The 22,323-nt window shown below is 44.8% G+C and overlaps 2 protein-coding genes across 11 annotated transcripts in view; one reads left to right on the plus strand and one right to left on the minus strand.

Annotated features, from left to right (window-relative positions):
- INTS13 (integrator complex subunit 13) overlaps positions 1-15,861 on the minus strand; it is a 46,432-nt gene extending 30,571 nt beyond the window's left edge. Inside the window, exons 1-4 of one of the 4 annotated variants that reach the window (XM_006127680.5) lie at positions 15,730-15,861; positions 11,383-11,614; positions 7,538-7,612; positions 2,957-3,159 (exon numbers count right to left, since the gene is read on the minus strand). In XM_006127680.5, coding sequence (XP_006127742.2) covers positions 2,957-3,159; positions 7,538-7,612; positions 11,383-11,607 — 503 coding nt within the window. In that variant the 5' untranslated portion in view covers positions 11,608-11,614; positions 15,730-15,861. Of the gene's footprint in view, positions 1-2,956; positions 3,160-7,537; positions 7,613-11,382; positions 11,615-14,980; positions 15,156-15,181; positions 15,661-15,729 lie in introns of those variants that run through there. The other 3 variants (XM_006127679.5, XM_006127677.5, XM_006127678.5) reach the window with 3 other exon arrangements.
- Positions 15,704-22,323, plus strand: part of FGFR1OP2 (FGFR1 oncogene partner 2) — a 30,513-nt gene continuing 23,893 nt past the window's right edge. For 2 of the 7 annotated variants that reach the window (XM_014575771.4, XM_006127683.5), the window contains exons 1-2: positions 15,883-16,057; positions 19,104-19,240. In XM_014575771.4, the coding sequence (XP_014431257.1) occupies positions 16,054-16,057; positions 19,104-19,240 (141 nt within the window). In that variant the 5' untranslated portion in view covers positions 15,883-16,053. Of the gene's footprint in view, positions 15,842-15,877; positions 16,058-16,284; positions 16,304-16,348; positions 16,637-19,103; positions 19,241-22,323 lie in introns of those variants that run through there. The other 5 variants (XM_025187037.3, XM_014575769.4, XM_006127682.5 and 2 more) reach the window with 5 other exon arrangements.

Genomic DNA, 22,323 nt, shown 5'->3' on the forward strand with positions numbered 1-22,323 from the left:
ATTCCTTTTACAGGTCAAGAGGATTTTGAAAAACTTTTGTGGCTATGTATGTTTCACTAACATTGTTCTCACTGTTTTGGCATGAAGCATAACCAAGTTTTGTTTTGCAATACAGGCAGGCCCCGAGTTACGCGGATCTGACTTACGTCGGATCCGTACTTACGAACGGGGCTTTTCTCGCCCCGGAGGATGCGGGTGGCGGGACCGCCCAGTCGCGATGCGGTCTCGCCGCCCGCGTCCTCCGGGGCAAGAAAAGCTGCTCCGCGTCTCCCTGGTCTGCTGGGGAGGAGGCCCCCCCAGCAGACCAGGGAGATGCGGAGCAAAGGCGCGGAGGATGCGGGCGGCAGGTCCCGCCGCTTGGGTCCTCCGCGGCTTTGCTCTGCGTCTCCCTGGTCTGCTGGGGGCCCCCTCCCCCAGCAGACCAGGGAGACGCAGACCGCCCAGAAGCGCCGCAGTCCCGCTGCCCGGGAGCCCCCATCTGACCAGGGAGACGCAGAGCAAAGCCGCGGAGGACCCGAACGGCGGCACCGCAGCGCGTCTCGGTCCCGCCGCCCGCGTCTCCATGGTCTGCTGGGGGGGGGAGAAGGTGGGCGCAGCTAGTGCGCCCCGTCCCCCCCAGCAGACCAGGCTTTTCTCGCGGACGCCTGTGGTAGAGCAGCTGGGGCGCTGCCAGTTGGTCCCGCAGCGCCGCTCCTCGGTGCTACTGGACCAACCCGGCAGCACCCCAGCTGCTCTGCCCCAGGCGTCCCCAAGTCAGCCGCTGCTGGTCAGTTTCAGCAGCAGCTGAATCAGGACGCCTGGGGCAGAGCAGCTGGGGTGCTGCTGGGTTGGTCCAGTAGCGCCTAGGAGCTGTGCTACTGGACCAACCCAGCAGCACCCCAGCTGCTCTGCCCCAAGCGTCCCCAAGTCAGCCGCTGCTGAAACTCACCAGCGGCTGACTACAGGAAGCCCGAGGCAGAGTTGTTCTGCCCCGGGCTTCCTGGAATCAGCCGCTGATCAGTTTCAGCAGCAGCTGACTTGGGGACACCTGGGATAGAGCAGCTGGGGTGCTGCCAGGTTGGTCCCTGCAGCGCCGAGGTGCACCACTGTGGGGACCTACCCGGCAGCGCCCCAGCTGCTCTGTCCCAGGCGTCCAGCTTCAGCTGCTGTTGAAACTGATCAGCGGCTGATTCCAGGAAGCCCGGGACAGAGAAACTCTGCCTCAGGCTTCCTGTAGTCAGCCGCTGGTCAGTTTCAGCAGCGGCTGAATCTGGACGCCAGTTCCGACTTACGTACAAATTCAACTTAAGTACAAACCTACAGTCCCTATCTTGTACGTAACCTGGGGACTGCCTGTATTTAAAAAAGTCAAAGTAAAATTTTTATTAAATACACAAAACCTTATCTTTTCACCTAGATGCAAGTACAATTGAACACAATTACAAATTTTATACACTAAGCTAGGGATGTTAGCATATAGTCAAACAATTAACCAATAAGACTAGGCTAATCAGTTAATCCTATCAACTACATGCACCCCCTCCCCACTTGCTGCCTCTTTATCAGGAGAGCTGGTGCCCATGAGGAGCTGGCTTTAGGCAGGCTTCCCACAAGGCACCAGATCCACCTGCCCCACCCCACCCCACCCCTGCTGCTGCTTCTGATGCAGTGGCCCGGATGGTGAGGGCTTTCAAGCCAGTTACCCGCATGTTTAGGCTCCCATTGACCCACCTGATTACCCTCGCTGCCTCCTACAGAGGGAGTGAAGGGGGGCAGGTAGGAGCCTGCGCTGGGGAGAGCTGGCTTAAAAGCCAGTTGCCTGCAGCACCAGCTCTGCAGTGCTGCCTTCTTCCCCTGTGCTCCTGCCTCTATCAAAAGCAGCAGCGAGGGAAGGGCAGGGGAGACCGCCACAAAGCAGCCTCTGTTGGACCTCCCACAGACAGGAGCAGCTGTCACCCTGTGCTGCTGCCTTTGCATCAGCAACATGGGACAGTAGGCAGCCAGTCCGTGAGGTAAGCTGGTTTTTAAATGGTCTCCCGGACCGGCTCCTGCCTGCCACCCTGCGCTGCCGCCTGTGATAGGGAGGCGGCAGCAGCATGGGGTGGCAGGGAGCTCCCTGAGTGTGGAGCTGGAGAGCACAGGCTGCTGCCTCTGCGGACTACAGAATAGTTGTGCAACTGATAATATTTTCTGTGGTTACACAACTATGCAATTATACAATATCTAACATCCCTACAATAAGCCACAATCTGCAAATTTGTACGCATCTGTGGACTGATGTGTCTGTAAGCAAAAAGGCATAGAATGAGTCAGAGGTCTCATCTACACATACCCCAATACTGTGGGTGGGAGAGGTAAAGGACCAGTCAGCAGCTGGCAGGAGGACTAGTGGGGTTGGGGGAAACCTCGTGCCTGCAGCAGGAGTCCAGCCCTCCTGCACTCACTGGCAGTAGCAGGAGAAGCAAAGTAAGCAGCCCCAGCTCATTCTGCTGCTTAAGCCATGTCACTCGGGGGGCAGTGAGGGGAGAGAGAACTGCCCCTGCACTCACTGGCGGGAAGAAGAGTAACATGATCGGAGGTGCAAAACAAGCTGGGGCCACATTGCTCCATTTCCCCCACCATTGTCCGGCAGCGCGGGGAAAGGGCCAGTCCACCAACTTTGGGGGAAGAGGCAGGAGAGGCGGGATCCTGAGTTCAGAGCGGGGTTGTCCCGGCCCTTCCCTGGCCTGGGTGTGGGAGGATCATGTGGCCGGTGACTTTCTGGGTCCCTGCTCCTCACCAGTTCCTTCTGCTTAGGAGAGAAGCTGTCTGCAAAGTATCCAAAAGAGTAACTATTAAAGGTATTATACATCCAAATAAAAATATTGAACTACACCACCCAACAAAAATAAATAAATAAAAATCAGAAGACAAAGGCTTTAGCCTATTTATAGAAAAATACATTTCCAAAAGAAATGTTGTATAATCCTGTACACACCTTTTGGCATTTGTAATGCAGATTATTCTTCCTCTGTTTCCAACACGTTCTGCATTTTCCATTAGCATGGTTCGGGCCTCATGCTGGTATTCTGTGATTTTGCAGAGTGTTTCTACTGCTGCAACCAAACCGTGCAGTATGCTGCAACATTCTGGGTCTGCACGAGGATTAGGTGGTCCAACAGCTGCTAGAGCTGCCATTAACTGGTTTAAAAGGAAAAAAAAGTTTTGTTGTGAAATTAAGATCTTGGCCAGAGATGGGCAACAATTTTTAATGGGGGAGGGGTCAATCCAAGATTCTGTAAGTGGTCAAAGGCTGTACTTCTGTGGAGAGGGTGCAGGGTCTGGGACAGCTGGTGGGGTGTAGAAGGGAACTTGGGATACAGAACTAGAGTACAGGAGGGAGTTTGGGGTCTCAGAGGGAGTTTGAATGAAGTAGGGGGCTATGGGTGCAGGAGGGGATGCTGGTCTGGGAAAGAGTTGTGACTTGGAGGAGGTGGGGAGAAGAGATACAGAGGATTTGGGTAGTGGCCCAAGGCAGGTAGTTGTGGGGAAAGAAAGGGATGGCATGCTAGAGGCAGGCCCTGGCTGGGAGGAGCTGCCTTGGCTCCCAGCCAGCAGTTCTGCAGGAACCTAAGACAGGCTCCCTCCCTGCCTGTGTGCTGGGTGGGCTGCTCCATGTGGCTCTGCTCCAGCACTGGGAGGAAGGAAGTGGGGAGGGGGAGAGCGAGGAGGCTTCATTCACTGCCCCTGCCTTCAGCAAAATTTCTCAGCTCCTGTTGGCCTGAAACTGACCAATGGAGCTGAGGGATTTTGCTAGGGGGTGGGAACAACGTGTCAAGTTTCTCCTCCCTGCCCAGACTCCATAGCAATTAGCAGCCTGATGTTCAGAGCATCTGCTCCTGCTCTGTAATAAGCATGCTGGTGAGCTGGCTGCGGGCTGGATTTGGTGGCCATTTGCACTGTCTTTAAAGTTGGGCTGTCAACCACCACTTTCCAGCCACTTAGCTCTGATAAATGTTGACTTAAGGGATTTACATGTTTATATTTTGTTGCCTTAAAATACATATTCATGCTTCGTTATAACACTGTGAAACTTAAGATTTAAATATATGACATTCAAGATTTTAAAAATATCACCATTAGATTTATGAAAATAGACAATGAATTTGGTAAGATCTTAGTTAATTAGCTAAGACAGTCAGTGACTCAATCCCATGTTCTGAGTGTCCCTAACCCACCAACTTCCAAAACCTGGGACTGGGTAACAGGGGATGGATCACTTCCAATTGCCCTGTTCTGTTCATTCCCTCTGACTCTATACTTACATATCATTAATATAATTAATTACATATCATTAATATAATATAAAAAGAGGCTCATCCAAATGAAGCTTATGATGTAGTTCCTAATGAGGATATTCTTGACAGTTTGATTATGACGAGGGATGTAAGCAACTACTGGAGTAGTTGACTACCTGATAAATTTAGTCAATTACCCGCTTAACATCCTTAATTATGACTAGTTGCCTAATTTTACCATCAGAAACAGCCTTTGATAGTTTACTTCAGACATTAAAATTAAAGCAGGCCAAAAATGAATTTTTTTGACCCAAACTAGGACAAACATTGAAAATCTCAAAATTTATCATGCAACTGGGCATTTGTTTTATTTTGCTTTGGAAACACTGTAGCCAGACACGAACTCCATCTTGTTTTCCCCCCCCCCAGAGAGCAAGAGAAAGGCAGTCAGCCTTTGATGCCCTGGGAACACAGGTATGGTGCCTGTCCCTGACTCTACCATAAACAGAAACTAGACAGTAAATGGGCTAGCTGACAACTGGGAGGCCTCCCGTTGCCCTGATGGCTAGTATCAGTAATTGACACGCCTGCACTGTCTCAGGAGAGGAATCTTCGCCCATCACATACCAGAGGTGCCCACTGTCTGCATCTTCCCAGGTGTGAATTATGCTTTGCACCCTTCGTGGGAAACTTGGCGTTCAAAGCCATTTTTCCTAATTGGCCACTTGAGACCAGGAAGAAGCCCACGTGACCAAAGGGGTATAAAGAGGGGTTTAGTATCCCACTCCATTTGAGCGCCAGTCACCTACACCTGCTGGCAGGTATTGATTGTCTCCCGAGGTCCGTGGGATGCCCAACCTCGCCCTACTTAATCCCGAGGGATTGAGAGAAAGACGCTGGCCACGCCAAGTCTGGAACACAGGGGTGAGAATTGTACCTGCAATGTGTTTCCTTTATGTGTACACTTTAATTGTCACTCTGTTATAAGTTTAGTTACTTTATTATAGTTTAAGGCAAACTGCTTCATTTCTATTGTAAACTGCCTTTGGTAAGGTGATTTAGCTATAAACTTTGGGAATAAGTGGGGTGCCCTCATTCACTTATAAAATATATATATACACTGAACCAAGTTTCTTTATTTTATTTTCTCTTTCTCCTATAAATAAGCCAGTGAGTGTCAAGCTTCTGACTTGAACCCGTGCTGCTGTACCCGAACCGAACACAAAACAAAAGAACTTCAGCCGGTCAATAGGGATAGATATAGAGAGAACTTGGGCATTTTGGATAGCGTCGCTTCCAGGGGACAGATCCGTTGGGGCACCTCTCAGCCTCTCCAGGCTGCCCGCTGCGAAGGGATTTCTGTATCCTAGCAGACAAAATCTGAGCTGTTATAAGCTCTCCCTGTAAACTTATTGGGGCGCCCATCAACCTCCTCCAGGTTGCCCGCTGCAAGGGACCTTGGTCTCAGCAGTTGAAGTCTCAGGCGTATAGCGCGCACACACACCGGGGCATCTGAGAGCCTGTTGGCTGCCCTCTGCGACGGGACCCCGGTCCTAGCAGTAAAGTCACAGACGTTAAACTATTTTTCGGGGCGCCCTCCAGCCTCCTAGGCTGCCCACTGCAACGAGACTTTGCGTCTCAGCAGCTGAAGACTTGGGTATAACACACACGCACACACTGCCCTGACCATTTCGGCTGACAAACACTAACATGCTCATATTAGTGCATGTTAGGGGAATATTTTGGTGACATTCCCAAATGAAAAATGATCCTTTGGGTTTCTAGGCTTCCAAGGAGCTCTGGGACCACCCACTCTGAGGCAGGCTACCAAATGCCCTGATTCCTGGGCAGCCCAACAAATAGACCTTCCTACCCCAAGCAAAACTTCTAGACCACAGCTATGGGCAACCAAAATTAGTGAGTGGGCTGCATTAGTGGTCCTTCATCTCACTGGGCCGCATGATTGCCAGTGATGGGCAAGCTGTTCCACCTGCAGCCCACACACCGTGTCTGTCTCCCTCCCCCACGTCTCTCACGCACAGGAGCCTCACACTTCCGACTCCGCAAACAGCTAATTTGCAGCATTCAAGCTGTGGGAGGGAGGGGAAGGAACAGGGACAAGTGTGAATCAGTGGATTTATGGCATTCCAAAAATTACTGGGAGGGCAAGGAGTAGGAGTAGCAAATAATGGAGCTCCAGTGTCCTCGTGCACGAGAGGTGTGAGGAGGAAGGGGGAAAATAGGGATTGCACAGGCTGCAGGTGGAATCCTAATGGGTGGCATGTAGCCCATGTGCTGCAGGTTGCAATGCCCACCACTGTTATAGACCACGTGTCTCAACCTTTCCAGAGTACTGTGTCCCTTGCAAAAATCTAATTTCTCTTGCGTACCCCCAAATTTCAACTCACTATAAAAATACTTGCTTACAAAATCAGACTTACAAGAAAGTGTCACAGCACACTATTACTGAAAAATTGCCTATTTTCTCATTTCTACCATACAATTATAAAATAAATCAATTGGAATATAAATATTGTACTTATATTTCAGTCTAGGATATACAGAGCAATATAAACAAGTCAAACTAAAATTTCATATAGACAGACTATGCTAGTGCTTATTAAATACCCGGTTATAAAACTTGAAAATATCTGGAAGAGTTGATGCACCCCCCCCCCCCCCTTGAATCCTCAAGTATCCTAGGGGCACACATCCTGGTTGAGAGCCACTATTATAGACTAATACAAGGGAGTACCTACAATACCATTCCTGGCCTTGCAGAAGACATTACAGAGCAGTCAAATCTATGACGAAATACCTTTTAGTTTTGTCTTTAAATTACTTACTTATAATTACATTATAGTGATTTTAAAAGATGAATAATAAAAGAAAAATAAATTTGAGTCTAAAAGAGGAACTAGTTTCATCTAGCATTGTAAGAATATGCAAATTAAAATTTACACAGAAAGTTAAAAGTTGATCTCTATTTAAACCATCATCTTTAGACAAAAAGTAACTGAACTGCACACACATAAAGCCTTTGTTCTCCGAGGAACAAAAACTTTTCCAAATCCAGAGTCTTCCTTCAAACAAATGAATCAATTAACACTGTCCAATTATTATTCTCCGGCAAAATATATAAGATAAAAAACTGAAACACTGGTATATCATACCATGATAAAATGTTACCTACTGAATATACTAAGAAAACAAATTATTTCACTATAATTAATTTAAGCTAGCTTCACAAAATAAATAGAAGCATAAAATACTAGTCATACCTCTTGCAAGTTTTGGTCTTCTTGGGTCCAAGAATTTAAGATGTGAGCTCCAGAATCACTTACAATAAAATTCACCTAAAAGGTTACAACACATATTTTAAAGGTTACAGTAATGTATTCTTCTTATACCATAATTCCCACATATTCAGAAATGAAGCCTTGCACGGATACAAAGTTTGTATCTACATACAACATGCAAAAATGGGCCAAGGATACCTGTATGTGAGGTAATCTGTGGATTGGCAGGGCTCTAACAACAACTCCACAGGTCACCACGCACCAGTGGCACAGGGCTGTACCCCAACTGCCCTCCACTTTGCCCCCAAGACATCCTGCCCCACCATCCAGCTCTGCCCTCACTGCACCTCCTTCTCCCACTCCGGGCAGAGGGTCTACAATCCTGGCCTTTTGTGTGCAATGCCATCCTCTCAGTAGGGGGCTCTGACATCGCTATGCAGCCACAGGAGCTCTAAGACACGCAGACCTGGACAGGACAGTCAGAGGCAACAGCTATTTTCCTCACGGCCCCCACTGTTGCTGCACATTAGTTTAAAGTATAACACCTCTTTCAAAATAGCGCTTGACTCACTGCCCGGGAGACATAGCCATATTTCCTTCTGGGAGTTGTCGTTTACTTCCTCTGTCTAAGCAAGCTGGGCACTACAACCCCCAGAAACCTTAGCAGGCTTTTCCTACACATAGCTTTCTACATCAGTGGGCTGCAAAGAGCTAAGTGGGAATCTGAGGGCTGGGTAACAGTCACTTCATTTGGATGAGTGTGCGCTGCAGTCAGACCTCCAGTCCCACCTCCTCCACCCACCTACTGCCTAGCCCCTCACATCTTCTGCTACTGGGCCCAGAGCAATCCTGTCTATTGCAACGTTACCCTGATTTCTGTGGGACAGTCACTAGAGCCCTGTAGATACAAAATCTGCATCCAAGCTGTGAGTTGCAAAAACAGATATAAAAAGGTATAAAACAGGTATATCTGCACATTTAAAACAGGTATACACAAATTTGCAGGGCTCTACCTATAAAAGGCTAGACTACCATAGTATTATTTTTATAGGTCACTCAAACCTTATTTCATTTTTACATACAACTAACTTTTGCGCTAAATCCAGACTTTAACATATCCTTTTTATTTTAAGCAGAGATCAAACATTTAGAAATGGTGTGAAGAGAAAGAAAAATGTTCATTTATAGATACATCTTTTTACAATTTCATTATTGACACGGTCTTCATATCTTACATGTTAGTAAGTAGAGTATAAACAAAGAGCTGATTTAGACTTAACACTGCAGTTACCACTGCAAGACGAACAGGAGAAAAAAAACGAAGCAATCCCCTTAGTATTTCAGTTAGATTTTCATTAGCAATAGTTATCACTGAGCACAGATGTATGTTTTCCCTTATTTAATTAAACACAGCACATAATCAGCAAGTGGAATCTGCTAAGGAGGTCACTGAAGTAAATAATACCTAGTGAGATGAAGATAGATTAGATAACTTTAGGAGTATGAACATTTGCACTGAAGACTCATAAAACATTTAAGCAAGTACTTAAGTTCCATTGACTTCACTATAATTTCCATCATTGGCCTTACATACATGCCTAAATGCTTTGCTGAATTGGGACCTTGGAGAAATTACAATTTAATAGCAGAACTGTCACTTCATTTAACTGAGATTACAGAGAGCTATAAAAGAATTCAACACATTTAGGACAGAAAAGAGTATAGCCACCTTATTACAAAAACAGAACAGTGACATAGTCCGAATGACAAATCTGCCATTCTATAATTAATACTTCACAATTAAAGTAAGAGGCACAATGCTTACTCTACAAAAAATAAAAAACTGCAGTCTGGCAAATCTTTCCATTTTAATTGGCAAATCTTTCCATTTAAATTTATATGTTTATAACTTTAAACTTATTTTTCTTGCAAATACACACTGCTCAGGTTATGATAAAAAAATCATCTTTCTATTTATGTTTTCAAAGTATCCTTGATTTGCTATTCATAGTTCCTTTCCTCATTGGCACAGAAATGAAAATCACAGTGTTAAAGTGTGGGCAACTACAAAAAAAGTCTAACAATCGGTTAAATATACTACTAAGATAAGGCACAAAATTAGAGTCAAGCTGGACATAGTGAATTATGGCAGCTGAACATGATGCCAAGCATGCATCAGCAAGCACCCATAAGATTTAATTTCCAGCTTAAAGAAGAAAAGAAATCAGAAATCACAGAAATAAATTGTTGTGTCTTAAAGGGGTAGAGAGGTCCCTAATGCCTGCCAAAAGAAAAACAGACTGAAGTGATGCACTACAAGCATCTTAGTTTTGTCCAAAAATGTAACAGTTTAACTCCAAAATCAAATACAGTAGACTTCCGATAATCCAGAACCTTTCGGACCTAGGTGGTGCCAGATTCTCGGCTATATACTGTACATAAAGTGTTTTAACCCTTTTTATTGTAGCACAAGCACTAACTGACCAGCGTCACACATTGCCACCGGCAGACTGACTTGGTCCCGTCCGGTTCCGCTCGGTTCAGCTGCTGCCGCTGCTGCTTTGTGACTCATTTTTTGACGAAGCTCACTCACTAGGCTCTTGACATTTTGATGCCGGATTATCGGGAGTGCTGTACAATTGGATGTCAAACTATTGGAGTTTTACTGTAAATGAATTTGTGAGAACAAAGAGGCCTGATCCAGTTCTGTGTTTTATGTTCTTTGTATTATTTGAAAAGACTCAATGAAAACTAAACACTTTATAGCAAGATAAATGGATCGTAACACATTATCAATCTTTCAGCAAGACTGCATTTTCCTCTCTACACAAAAGTGGAAAACAAGCATTATGGAATGCAGGGTTAAAGCCTCAAACCACTAATCCTTCATATAAACTATAGAACTAGAGGCAGAATATTTTACTGTAATTTCAGCAACAGAGTCAGATATGAGAATGAGGGTAATTATTCTATTACTCTTCCTTGCTTTTACCGTTACTCCACTGATTAAAACCCCATACTCAGGCACATTTGTGAATTATTATGTGCATGACTAAATAAAAGAGTCAAGTATGTTTCTTCTCTAAGGATAGGTCTACACAGCACCCTTACTTCCAAATAAGCTACTCAATTTACACTAAGCAAACAACATGGCTTATTTTGAGGTAATTTCAAAATAAAGCGCTATTCTGACAAGTCCCTTAACCCTTGTGAAATGAGGGTTACAGAGATGCCAGAAAAGTGTACCCGTTATTTCGAAATAACGGGTGCGTTTAAAGATGTGGAACTGCTATTTCGGGATACTCCCAGTATCCCAAAATAGCCCTGCTGTCTAGATGTAGCCTAAGGGAAAATGCTGCCTATAAATAAAAGTATTTTGTTTCTCTTATTTTTTCATCAAATTTTACAAGTTAAATCCAAGTCAAAATCTGAATTATATAAAATTACGGTTTTGTAAAACCTGAGATCAAAAGAAATGATTTCATTATGTTTACATTTATTTTAAATAATAATAAATATTATTTGTATTATACTTGATATATGTTTAAACACTTACCCACAGGGTTTGCAACCAAACCAATAAAATAAAGCAGATAACCAGGAAGTGAAAATGCCCATAAACTAAAATGAAACTATTTTCATTGTTCCACTGAGTTAAAGGAGTAACAACAGCTTAAATGATCATTTTTTTTATTTTTAAAAATTTCCAGTGTTTTTAATTTGAGTCACCTGCTTTTCAATCTGACAGCATCCAAAAATAATTTTAAAGAAGCACCCATTAAAATGAGACAATCTCCACAATAAGCAGTACTTTTACAAACACTTACCAATTTTTTGAAAGGAAATATATCATACATTATTCTACAGTATTCCATAGATGATTCCACTGAACAAGTCCACAGAGATTTTGAGATGGGTGCCAGAGGTATGATTCCTTGGGTCCGGTTCTTTACTAACATATCAAACTCAACATGTTGTCTACATGATTCTGCCATATAAGGACAGTGATCCACAACAAAAACAGTTTTATGGGACTCAGAGAAAATTTTCATTTTCTTCCTGAAATAAATAAATCCTGAAATTAGACAAAAACTTAAAACGCAGCAAGAGAAAACTATTATATGAACTTCAAACCTTTGAAGGTTTTTAGTGTTATTTTATTTAAATTTGTACTACAAAAATCGACTTTATTAGACAGCTACAATTGGTATGATTTTTATTACAGATGCACAAATACTACCACCATAAATACCTATTTGCACTGACAGTTCGCCTTACTTATTTGGTACTTAAAAAGAAAATCCTTTTGAACTAAAAAATAATACACAATCCATACCTAGGAAGAAACTATTTTCTCCAGAAAGGGAAGAAAACTGACATGAATGGGATAAAGAAAGCAAATAATAAATAAGTATTACTTTTTTGCAGTTCTTACTCACAGAAGAAAAATTAAATTAGTGAACAGCTTCTTTACTTGTATATTTAGAAATTTAACTTAAAATATTATTTCTGAAAATAACGAATTACAGAGCAGTCAGCAATTTTTAGCAGCCAACCCAGTTCTTTGCAATGACCTGAAGAGCTCTGTGTAATTTTGAAAGCACACGTAGCAAAGCAAATTCGGTCAACCAAATTTAGCTTGCTTAGTACACGATTTTCACACGAGAAGTTATGCTAAATTATGCTAGCTATATCAACTTTTGAACACATGCCCGCTTAACATGTTTTCGCAATAGCACGATTGTATTTTAGGGAACGTTTTTCAAATAATATGAACTTAAATTATTTTAAACTCATTATCTGAAATTAGAGATTACATTAACAGCAGCCTTTCAAAAATGTAAAGCATCAAAATATTGTTTCCTTGATCAACAGGAAGAATTAACCAGATTATAACCGAATTAAGACTACCAAGTGCTTATATATGCCCTTTGATAGATTTTTTCAGAATCTCCTATTATGAATCATTCCGAATGAACTAAAAGTTTTCTTGATTAATGCCAACAAGATAGGTGAAGAGGTCTTCGAATTCAGAGTTTTGTTTATTTTTAACTGTACAGGTTGGACCTCCCTGGTCCAGCACCCTTGGGATCTGAGCCGTTCCGGACAAAGGAGTTTGCTGGATCTGCAGAGGTCAATGCTCCTCTGCTCCTGGCTCCTCTCCCTATGGCTCCCGAGGCTGGGGCCCACCCTCCTGTTACCTTGTTAATACTGGCCCGGTCGAGGCTGCCAGCCCTGCTGCTGCCAGGGGCTCCCCAGCCAGGGCCGCCACCACCAGCCCCACTACCTCTGGGAGTTCCTCGGAATCCGCTAGCCCCCAGCCACCTGGCTGCCACCAGCCCCGCTGCGGGTTTCCAGGGGTTCCCTGGCCAGGGCCGTCAGTTTGTACAGAGCTGCTCCCTGGAGGATTATGCTACCAGTAGCAGTTTTGATTTGTACTAAATTATCTCTAAGTAGCACAGTCCTATAGCGAGCAGCTCTATACAAACCACTAGCTCCACTGCCACCTGGGTTTTCCCTGCTGGGGCCGGCACTCCCTGACTGCTGCCTGGCTCAGCTACCGGGGTTTCCTGTCTGGGACTTCAAGGCCATTGTGTGGCCACACTGCCACCAGCAGGGTTCCCCAACCAGGGCCACCTGGCCACCAACAGCCCCGCTGCCAGAGGCTCTCTGGCCACCTGACCCACTAACCCCAGGGGTTCCCTAGCTAGAGCAGAGGCTCGCTAATGCTGCCTGGCCCCCCAACACCGGGGTTCCCCTGCCTAGCCAATGCTGGCCCAGGTGGGGCTCTGCAGACCCTGCATTCTACCAAGGCTGTTTGGTCCACCAATGTCTGTGGCCTTGACGGACAAGGGATGTTGCGGGACCAGAGAGTCCCGGATTTGGGAGGTTCAACCCACACAACCGTCTGTAATTTTTACTACCGCTGTTGTTGCACGATTTGGATGTGATACAACCTTCTTCGTAAACAAAGATTTAAGGTAAAAATCAAGAAGTTTGACTTTTAAGTGCCAGAAGAGAAGGCACTCAAGCTTATGTTCCATCAGCCATGCTTTTCATACTCTACAGCCACCCTATGATCTCTGTATTTTGGGAGTAAGTCATGCCAGTTAAGTAATGGACAGTTTTCACAGCCTCTCTGTATCCCCAGGCTACGTCTACATTGGCCCCTTTTCCGGAAGGGGCATGTTAATTTCACGAGTCGTAATAGGGAAATCCTTGGGGGATTTAAATATCCCCCGCGGCATTTAAATAAAAATGTCCACCACTTTTTTCCGGCTTTTAGAAAAGCCGGAAAAGAGCGTCTACACTGGCCCCGATCCTCCGGAAAAGAAGCCCTTTTCCAGAGGATCTTATTCCTACTTTGAAGTAGGAATAAGATCCTCTGGAAAAGGGCGCTTTTTCCGGAGGATCGGGGCCAATGTAGACACTCTTTTCCGGCTTTTCTAAAAGCCGGAAAAAAGCGGCGGACATTTTTATTTAAATGCCGCGGGGGATATTTAAATCCCCCGCGCATTTCCCTACGACGACTAGTGAAATTTACATGCCCCTTCCGGAAAAGGGGCCAGTGTAGACGTAGCCCCAGAGTTTAGGCAATATTAAAGACCTGGTGAAATGCCATGATGGGCCCAGTGTTGAAAATGGCATTTTTCAGAACCATCCACGTTGTCATGTTCTGTTTTTCTATTGCAAGAGAGAGAGTGTGTGCGCGCATGTGTGCGCACGCACGCAATAGCACATTTGATCTTGAAGATCTAGAAGAAACTCATTTTCTGCATTTTTACGAGAAGCACATATCTTTCTACTTACAATAAATTGTAAACATTGTTTTAACCACTATGTGTGTTTTCGTAACTTCAGTCCACTGAATCACTTATTTCTTACTATTTCCTTTGACTCTCAGTACACTGATTAAAAAAAATTAAAACCATAATGTTTGGTGGCAATTTAATAATCACTATTTGTTAGCCACAACACTAACCTCCAGCATTCACATGTACCACACTTATAATGAAAGTCAGGCAACCATGTAGTGAACTAAACACTTATGAATTAAAAACAGGAACTGTCCAAAGTTATATAGAACAGAATTATAAGATGTATTCCCCACTTTATAGAAGTTTTTGTATTTTAGCAAACCAAGCCCAGCAGTTTGCCAATCCACCATCCATTTTACAACAGTTAGTCCCACCCCATAAACATGTCACACTCCAATTATTCCCTCCAATCCTCTTCCCTTCTAATTTTTAGAGCTTTGCTGTAAAAGTTTTCATTCACAGATTAACAATAGAGTCTAGTTTCTAGTATTAAAGTCATTCATATGTTTGTGTAAAACTTTAGAATGGCAAGTGGCTGAACTAGTATCTTTTGTCAGCTCAGCTTCTGTTGACGAAAGTGACAAGCATTTGAGTTTACATAGCGCACCTCTTCGAGAATTGAAGTTTGAAGTTCGTCTTGCTCACCAACAGAAATAGGTCCCATTAAAGATACTAACTGAACCACGTTGTCTCTAACAACCTTGGACCAACACAACTACACCCCTGCAAACACAACTAGAAGCAGGTTTTTCGGCCTAGTGCGTACAGGGTCCTAGCGCACCCTGCTCCACTTTCACGCGCGGATTACCTCTCTCAGCCGCCCATTCACACTAGCAAGCAGAGCAGCTGATCTCGGGGGCGACTAGCCTGGAGCTACCAGCCGTCTACAACCGCGCACAGACAGGCCTCGATCCAGGCCAGCCCCGTGCGACGGAGGCTTGGGCCCGGCATTAGCCGAGGGAGCCGCAAAAGCCAGTGGGATCGGTCCCCGGCGGGCCCGGCTGAAGCGACACACACCGGGGGGAGGCGTCTTCTTCCTTTCGCCGGATCCTCTGCCGGAAAAGCGCCGCCCGGGCTCAGCCTGGGAGCGCGCAGGCGCACTGGGCGTTACACCGGGAGGGGAGGGGAGCGCGACGGTTTGGTGCCCGTTAGCTCCCCACAGCCGGGCCCCGCTCGCCCCACAGGCTCGGACACTCCGAAGCGGCCGCGTAAGGCAGGAGCCCACAGACCGGCCGCTGCTATTGCTGCGGCCACCCCGGGTCTAATCCCACCGCGGGTCATTCACCCCCCCCATGTCTCAGCGTCCCTGCCTCGCGACCCTAACCACCATGATATCGCGAGACTTTGGAAACCCACCGTCCATAAAGCCTCTTGCGGGACTTCCCAACGGTCAAGAGAAATTGACAGTCTCGCGGTATTTGGCAAGGGAGCTTCCTCGCAAGCCTCGGAGTCCAGCAAGTCTCGCGAGGTCTGGGAAATAAACATGGAGAGGGTAGTCTCGCGATATCTAGTCTCTCCCACCTCTGTTTTCTTACCGGCGGGTAGTAGTGGAGGGGCTCACTCCCCTCCCATGGCGCCTCCCCCCGGCCTCGCGCTGCCCCCCGAATTCGCCCTTGTTTGAAGCGGCCTGGGGGCCCTTCGTCCCCTCCCGGCGCCGGGGCGCTGCGGGAGCCACCGGATATGAGTGAGTGGGGCACCGCGCTGGCGCCGGGGCGGGCTGCAGGCAGGGGGGCCGGGACAGCGGTTGGGGGTGCAGGGGAGGGGGCGTCGTGTTCGGCACGTGTGACGTGCCCCGCGAGCGTGTGGGACCCCCGCGGGCTCAGCCCCCGATCTCGCGAGATAACAGCGTCTGTCCCGCCAGCCCCGGAGCTGCCCGGGGGGGGGGGGGGGAGACGCGCCTGTGGCAGCTGGAGCCGCTGGTCCGGCCGACGTGAGTCCGGGCAGCCCGCCTTCCCCAAGCAGCCCTGTTCCCGCCCCGCGCCCTCGGCTTGGCTGGGGGGCCCGAGCTCCTCGCGGCCAGGCTCCCAACCACGCGCGCTCACCTGGCCACAGCGCTTAAATGTTTTGCTGTCAGACGCGGAAGGATGTTTTTTTAACCTACGAAGGGGAATGCTGCTCGCTCTGTTTGACATGAGCTTGCACGCGGTGTCTTCCAAAACGTGCCTTTGCATTTTTGCTCGAGTGCTGGTTAACAACGGGGAGAGAAATTAAACGCCTTATAGGGAGGCTTTTTAGCAGACACGGAGAAAAGTATGGCAAGATGGTATGTGTGGACGGAGTTAATGTTTTGAATGCAACAGAGTTGGATAAGCTTCAAAGCCATTCATTAAAGGCAGGAAGTGGTAATAAGCAACCATGTGTTGCTGGGCTGTCAGAGCTGCTGATTTTGGTCTCTGCTAACTCTGAGTAGGGATGTTAACATGTATCCATGTACATGGTAAATGGATAAGGCTGAGCTCAGTTAACTTTCATGGTTACATGCACCCCTGCCTCCACTCTCCCCCTCCCCCAGCTGTCTGTCCCTGCTCCCACCATGCCTACTGCCCCCGCACATACACCTGCACTGTTGCCTCTGTGTTGGGGCAGATGAGAGCTGGTATGTGCCAGTGGAGACAGCGTGGCTCCCCACAAGCACTGGCTCCCATTGAGCTTCCCACCCTTGTGCTGCTGCCTCTGATAGAGAGTAGGGAAGTAAAATTTAGATTAAAGGTGGAGGCACCCTTATCAACTATTCAATCAGCCATTTAAAGTGTAGCAACAGCTCCAGGGCTGTTGCTACACTTCAAAGGCAAAAGTGCTGCGTGGAGCATGGGGACAGTGGGGGGGATGCAAGCAATTCCCCGCTGGCCCTATGCTCCCTGCAATATCTCAAAGCAGCAGTGCACAGGGAGCCTCAGGTCAGCTGGGTCTCCCAGCTGGCTCCAGGCTGCACATGGGCATTTCAAAGCAGCAGACCCCAGGCTCCATGCTGCGCTACTGCTTTGACTAGTCATTCACATCCCTAATAGGCGACTGAGGGGAGGAGCAGGCAACATTCAAACCTACTCCCCATGCATACCATTTCCTGCAGAGCCACCTGCCCTCTGTGCTTCTGCCTCTGATACAGAAGCAGCATAGGGTGGGGGAGAGCAGGAGGGAGCTGGTGCTTGCCTGCAATCCCACACACACATTGGCTGCGTCTAGATTGGAATGATTTTCCGGAAATGCTTTTAACGGAAAAATTTTCCGTTAAAAGCATTTTCGGAACAGAGCGTCTAGATTGGCATGGACGCTTTTCTGCAAAAGCACTTTTTGCGGAAAAGCGTCCGTGCCAATCTAGACACGCTTTTCCGCAAAAAAGCCCCGATCGCCATTTTCGCGATCAGGGCTTTTTTGCGGAAAACAAATCTGAGCTGTGTACACTGGCCCTTTTGCGCAAAAGCTTTGCGCAAAAGGGACTTTTGCCTGAATGGGAGCAGAATAGTATTTCTGTAAGAAATCAGAGCTTCTTGCGGTAGGAAGTCAGTGCTTTTGCGGAAATTCAAGCGGACAGTGTAGACAGCTGGCAAGTTTTTCCAGAAAAACAGCTGATTTTCTGGAAAAACTGGCCAGTCTAGACACAGCCATTGGGTAAATGTGTTTAACCTTTTAAACAACTAAATGGGATTTTATATCCCTAGGTTACAGTGGTAGTAAAATAGAGCATGAAGGTTTAATTGAGTTTCAAATATTCATTTTGTGTCCTAAATTTCTGTGTTGCTTTGTACTGTTAAGTATCCATATTTTGACACAAGTATTTATTCCTAACCTTTCAGCATGAATTCTAGATGTTCACCTTCTCTAATATATTGCTGGGACCTTTAAAATAATTTTTTTAAACTTAAACACCACCATCTCTTTAGTAACCAAATTTACATATTTTTATTTTCCTCTTTTCATATTCACTTCATAAAGAAGCTATGCAAAAATCACACCACTGTCACAAAAATATTGATTTCTGTAACATTCTTCTGAAGGAACAAGCCGCAAGAATAACACAAAATGAAGGTGCCAGCATCACATTTCCCTTCATGCTCTAGACTAGTTTCCCTTCACAATCCATATTAAATTCTGGCTATTCCACTTTCAGAATAGATAACATCTCTGTCCTGTCTTACAAAAAGAGTGAGAAGTGGGCTTTGCCCATGAAAGCTCATGATACCATCTACATGTTTTGTTAGTCTTTAAAGTACAACCATACTATTTGTTGTTTAAGTTTACAAGAAGAGAACTCTCTGGATGACCTTTGAACATAGTATTCCATTATTAAGATTGCTAGGAATTACACTTAAAGCCGATTATTGCAGCTAACAGGAGAAAGTGCTATCCCTGTATTTTTGATGGCTATTAATAGGTATCTTTAACTTCAGTTAATGTGACTTTTTTTTGTAATACCCAAGAGCTGAAAGGAAGCTTTGCTGTGGTGCATGAGCATGACCTTGAGTTTGGAGCTCAGAGATGGGTGAAGGAAGTGGGGGGCCTCAGATTCCCTGCAGAATGCAGTTTTTCTTGTTCCCAAGGAGAAAGTAGTTCCTGCAGAATGAGGATGTTTCTCCTTATTTGGGGATGAGGGAAATAATGTTATTTGATTGCATCTGAGTTAATGAAAACACATTTGATTGAGGTATGACATGATAGTGATGTAGCTGTATGATAAACAGTTCTTAGTCTTGAAAATAACTTTGTTTGTTTGTTTGTTTGTTTGTTTAAAGAAATGAGTTGTACGATTGAGAGAGCCCTAGCTGATGCTAAAGCACTAGTGGAACGACTAAGAGAACATGACAACGCAGCAGAAGCTCTTATTGAACAGACTACAGCTCTCAACAAGCGGGTGGAAGCAATGAAGCAGGTTTGTTTTCCTATTTTGCTTACTCACTTAAAAAGACACTTTGAAAACACTTGAAACATCACTGTTTCAAACTGGTTTAGTTAACCTTGACTACTACAATGTAGTGCAGTGTTTCCCAATTTTATTTGACCACAGAACCCTTTTAAACTCAGAAAAATTTCAAGGAACCCCTACCGCCAGGGAAAAAGTTTGTTGCGGGGGGGACCCCAAACCCCCGCGACCCAAACACAGACCGGGCTTACACCACAATTAGTAGTAAGAAGATGCTAAATACGGTCATGAGATCACCATTCATTTTAATTCAACATATTTTAAAACAAAAATCACATTAAATGTGTACAAAAATAAAGCTAAAAAATAATATGAATTATATTGACAGTTTTCAATGCGAAGAGTGGTTTTTCTTTTCTTGGCAAATTCTTTTTATATTTGGTTTAATATTAGAAAATTGGATTCGCATATCTGGCGCAGCATTCAGTCAATTTCTGTATTTCATTTTTGTTGCTGGATAGTTCGAGAGCCCAGTTTCGCACAAGTATGTGCTGGCGAAGGGTAACGACTGACGAATTGCACGTCTTGATAAAGATGAATATTCTTGATTTTGACATGAGTCACCCCAAAATGTAATCAGAGAAACTTCTTTAAATTTTTGTATTAATTGGCTGTCTGAAGCAATTTTCATTAGCTTTTCATAATCTTATGTAGAAAAACTGACTGGCTTTTCTGTTAAACTTAATGGATTTCGAATCCAGTTATTGTTGTCATTTATGGTTGGAAAATACTTAATGATGTTTGTGAATAAATCGCGGGGATGATCTGCAATGTCGCTGAAAATATCTTCATCAAGTTTGCATTCATTTTCTTCAAAGAAATCATTCAGGGTTGGTAAACAATCCAAATTATTTTGTCCTACAAACGAGATCCAAAACTGTAGCTTCAGTGACAATGACAATTTTATCTTTCGCATTAAAAATATATAGTCTTTCCTTGCAGCGACAGATTTACTTCATTTAGTTTTGTAAAGATGTCTGCAAGATACGCAACTCTTGATAAACACAAAAAGTTTGTTAAACGATCAGACAGTTGGAATTTGTGATCCATCAAATATGCAGAGAGCTCATGATGTAACTCATAATCTAACCAGCACTTTGCCTCGCGATAGCCGCCTACTTCTGTATGTAAAAGCAGGGCTGTGTGCTGACTCCCCATATCATCACACAATTTTGAACAGTCTTGATTGTAATGGTCGAGTTTTTATATAATTAATAATCTGTACTGCTTCGTCCAACACATTTTTAAGAGGGAGAAATATTCTTCACTACTAGAGCGTATCTGTGAAGAATGCAATGACTGCTGGTGCAGTTTGGTGCTATATATTTTATTTGTGTTACAACATGAGCCACTGTTCCTACCATTGCGTTGGCACCATCACTGCACACACCAATATAGTTTTCCAAGCTTATTTCATGTGTTTTCGAAAAGTTATTGATACAGTTGAATATATTCTCACCAGTTGTATTGGTTTGCAAAAATTCACATAAAAGTAAGTCTTCTTCAGTAGAACTATTAAAATCATAACTGACAAATACAAGCAAAACTGCAAGACCTGCAATGTCAGTGGACTCATCTAATTGTAATGCATATGCATCACATAAATGCAGCCGAAAAATAAGCTCCTTCTCGATGTCAGCAGCAAGATCATGAATACGACATGTGACAGTACTGTTTGATAGCAGCACAGGCTCAACTTTTTGACAAGACACCTGATCCAACATACACATTACAATATCTTTTGTACATTGTTTTATGAGTGATTTCCCCAATAGTGTGTGCTTCTTTGGCGAGCGATATACAATAGCTAAATTTGTAAGACTCCTCTGTTGCATTTTCATAATCAGATTTGGCAGTTTTTGACAGTTTTCTTTTTTCAAGAGATTCAAGCTTCTGCTAAAAAAACAAAAACAAATGTCTTTATCTCTGTATTCTGAATTTTGTTTCAAAATGTCTTCTCAATTTAGCAGGTACTGAACAACTATTAGATAATATTTTGTTGCACAGTACACCCTGGGCACCGGGAGCATCTTCATTTCCATTGCTTGTGAATCCAAATGACAAATACCTGCGTTTATTAGTTGGCTGTAATTTTTCATAATTAACTTGAACTGCCTCAGTATTTTCCTTGCCGGTTTCAATAAAAATATGGGAGTTTGAAGTACTCACTTTTTTCTTTAAAGTTCCTTCTTTTAAGCAATGATCCATGGGGAATTTTGATATTAACTTATTCTTAAAGTCAGACACGAGCCACACGTCCTCACAGTGTGTATAGGGATTTCTGCTCCTTCATAGTGAGTAATGGATTTCCGGTGTTACACAACATGCCATGTGATAGTACACTCCACACACATTCTGCCTTTACAAAGGGGCCTAGCAACAGCTGCTGGTCCTGCTTCTCCCGATCAACCCAAGATTCCTCTCCCCCATCTCCCACTGCTGCTCTGCTTTTACAAAGGGACCTAGTAGCAGCAGCACCACCTGGTCGCTTTGTAAAAGCAGAGTGGCAGCGGTGGACGGGGGGAGAGGAATTTTGGGTTGATCGGGAGAAGTGGGACCAGCAGTTGTTGCTGCTGCTAGGTCCCTTGGTAAAGGCAGACCGGCAGCGGGGCAGGGGAGGTGTCTGAAAGCCCAGCAGGGAACCAGAGAAGGAGCCAGTGTCTTTTCGCGCCAGGTTCCTCTCTGTCTCTTCAGTGGGCGGGGGAGTGTTCGGGTTCTCACGGAACCCTTACTTTCACACTTTGTGGAACCTCAGGGTTCTGCGGAGCACCATTTGGGAAACACTGATGTAGTAGTGCATTATAGGTTTAATATACAATACCTACTATCTCATGGGGATTGAGATGAACTCTGACATTAAGTCTCTTGTCTCAGACCTACAAATAAATTACTTGTTGATTACTATGATCCCATCCTACAAACCGGTACATGCTTAAAGTTAAGAATAGTCATGCATCTGTAGGATTGGGTTTTATGATTTATTACAGCACTTTCAGTGTCCTTATCTAAGTCTTTATAAAATTAAAAAACCT

The sequence above is a fragment of the Pelodiscus sinensis genome, chromosome 1 (assembly GCF_052426305.1).
Source record: "Pelodiscus sinensis isolate ZL-2025 chromosome 1, ASM5242630v1, whole genome shotgun sequence".
In the NCBI taxonomy this organism is placed as follows: domain Eukaryota; kingdom Metazoa; phylum Chordata; order Testudines; family Trionychidae; genus Pelodiscus; species Pelodiscus sinensis.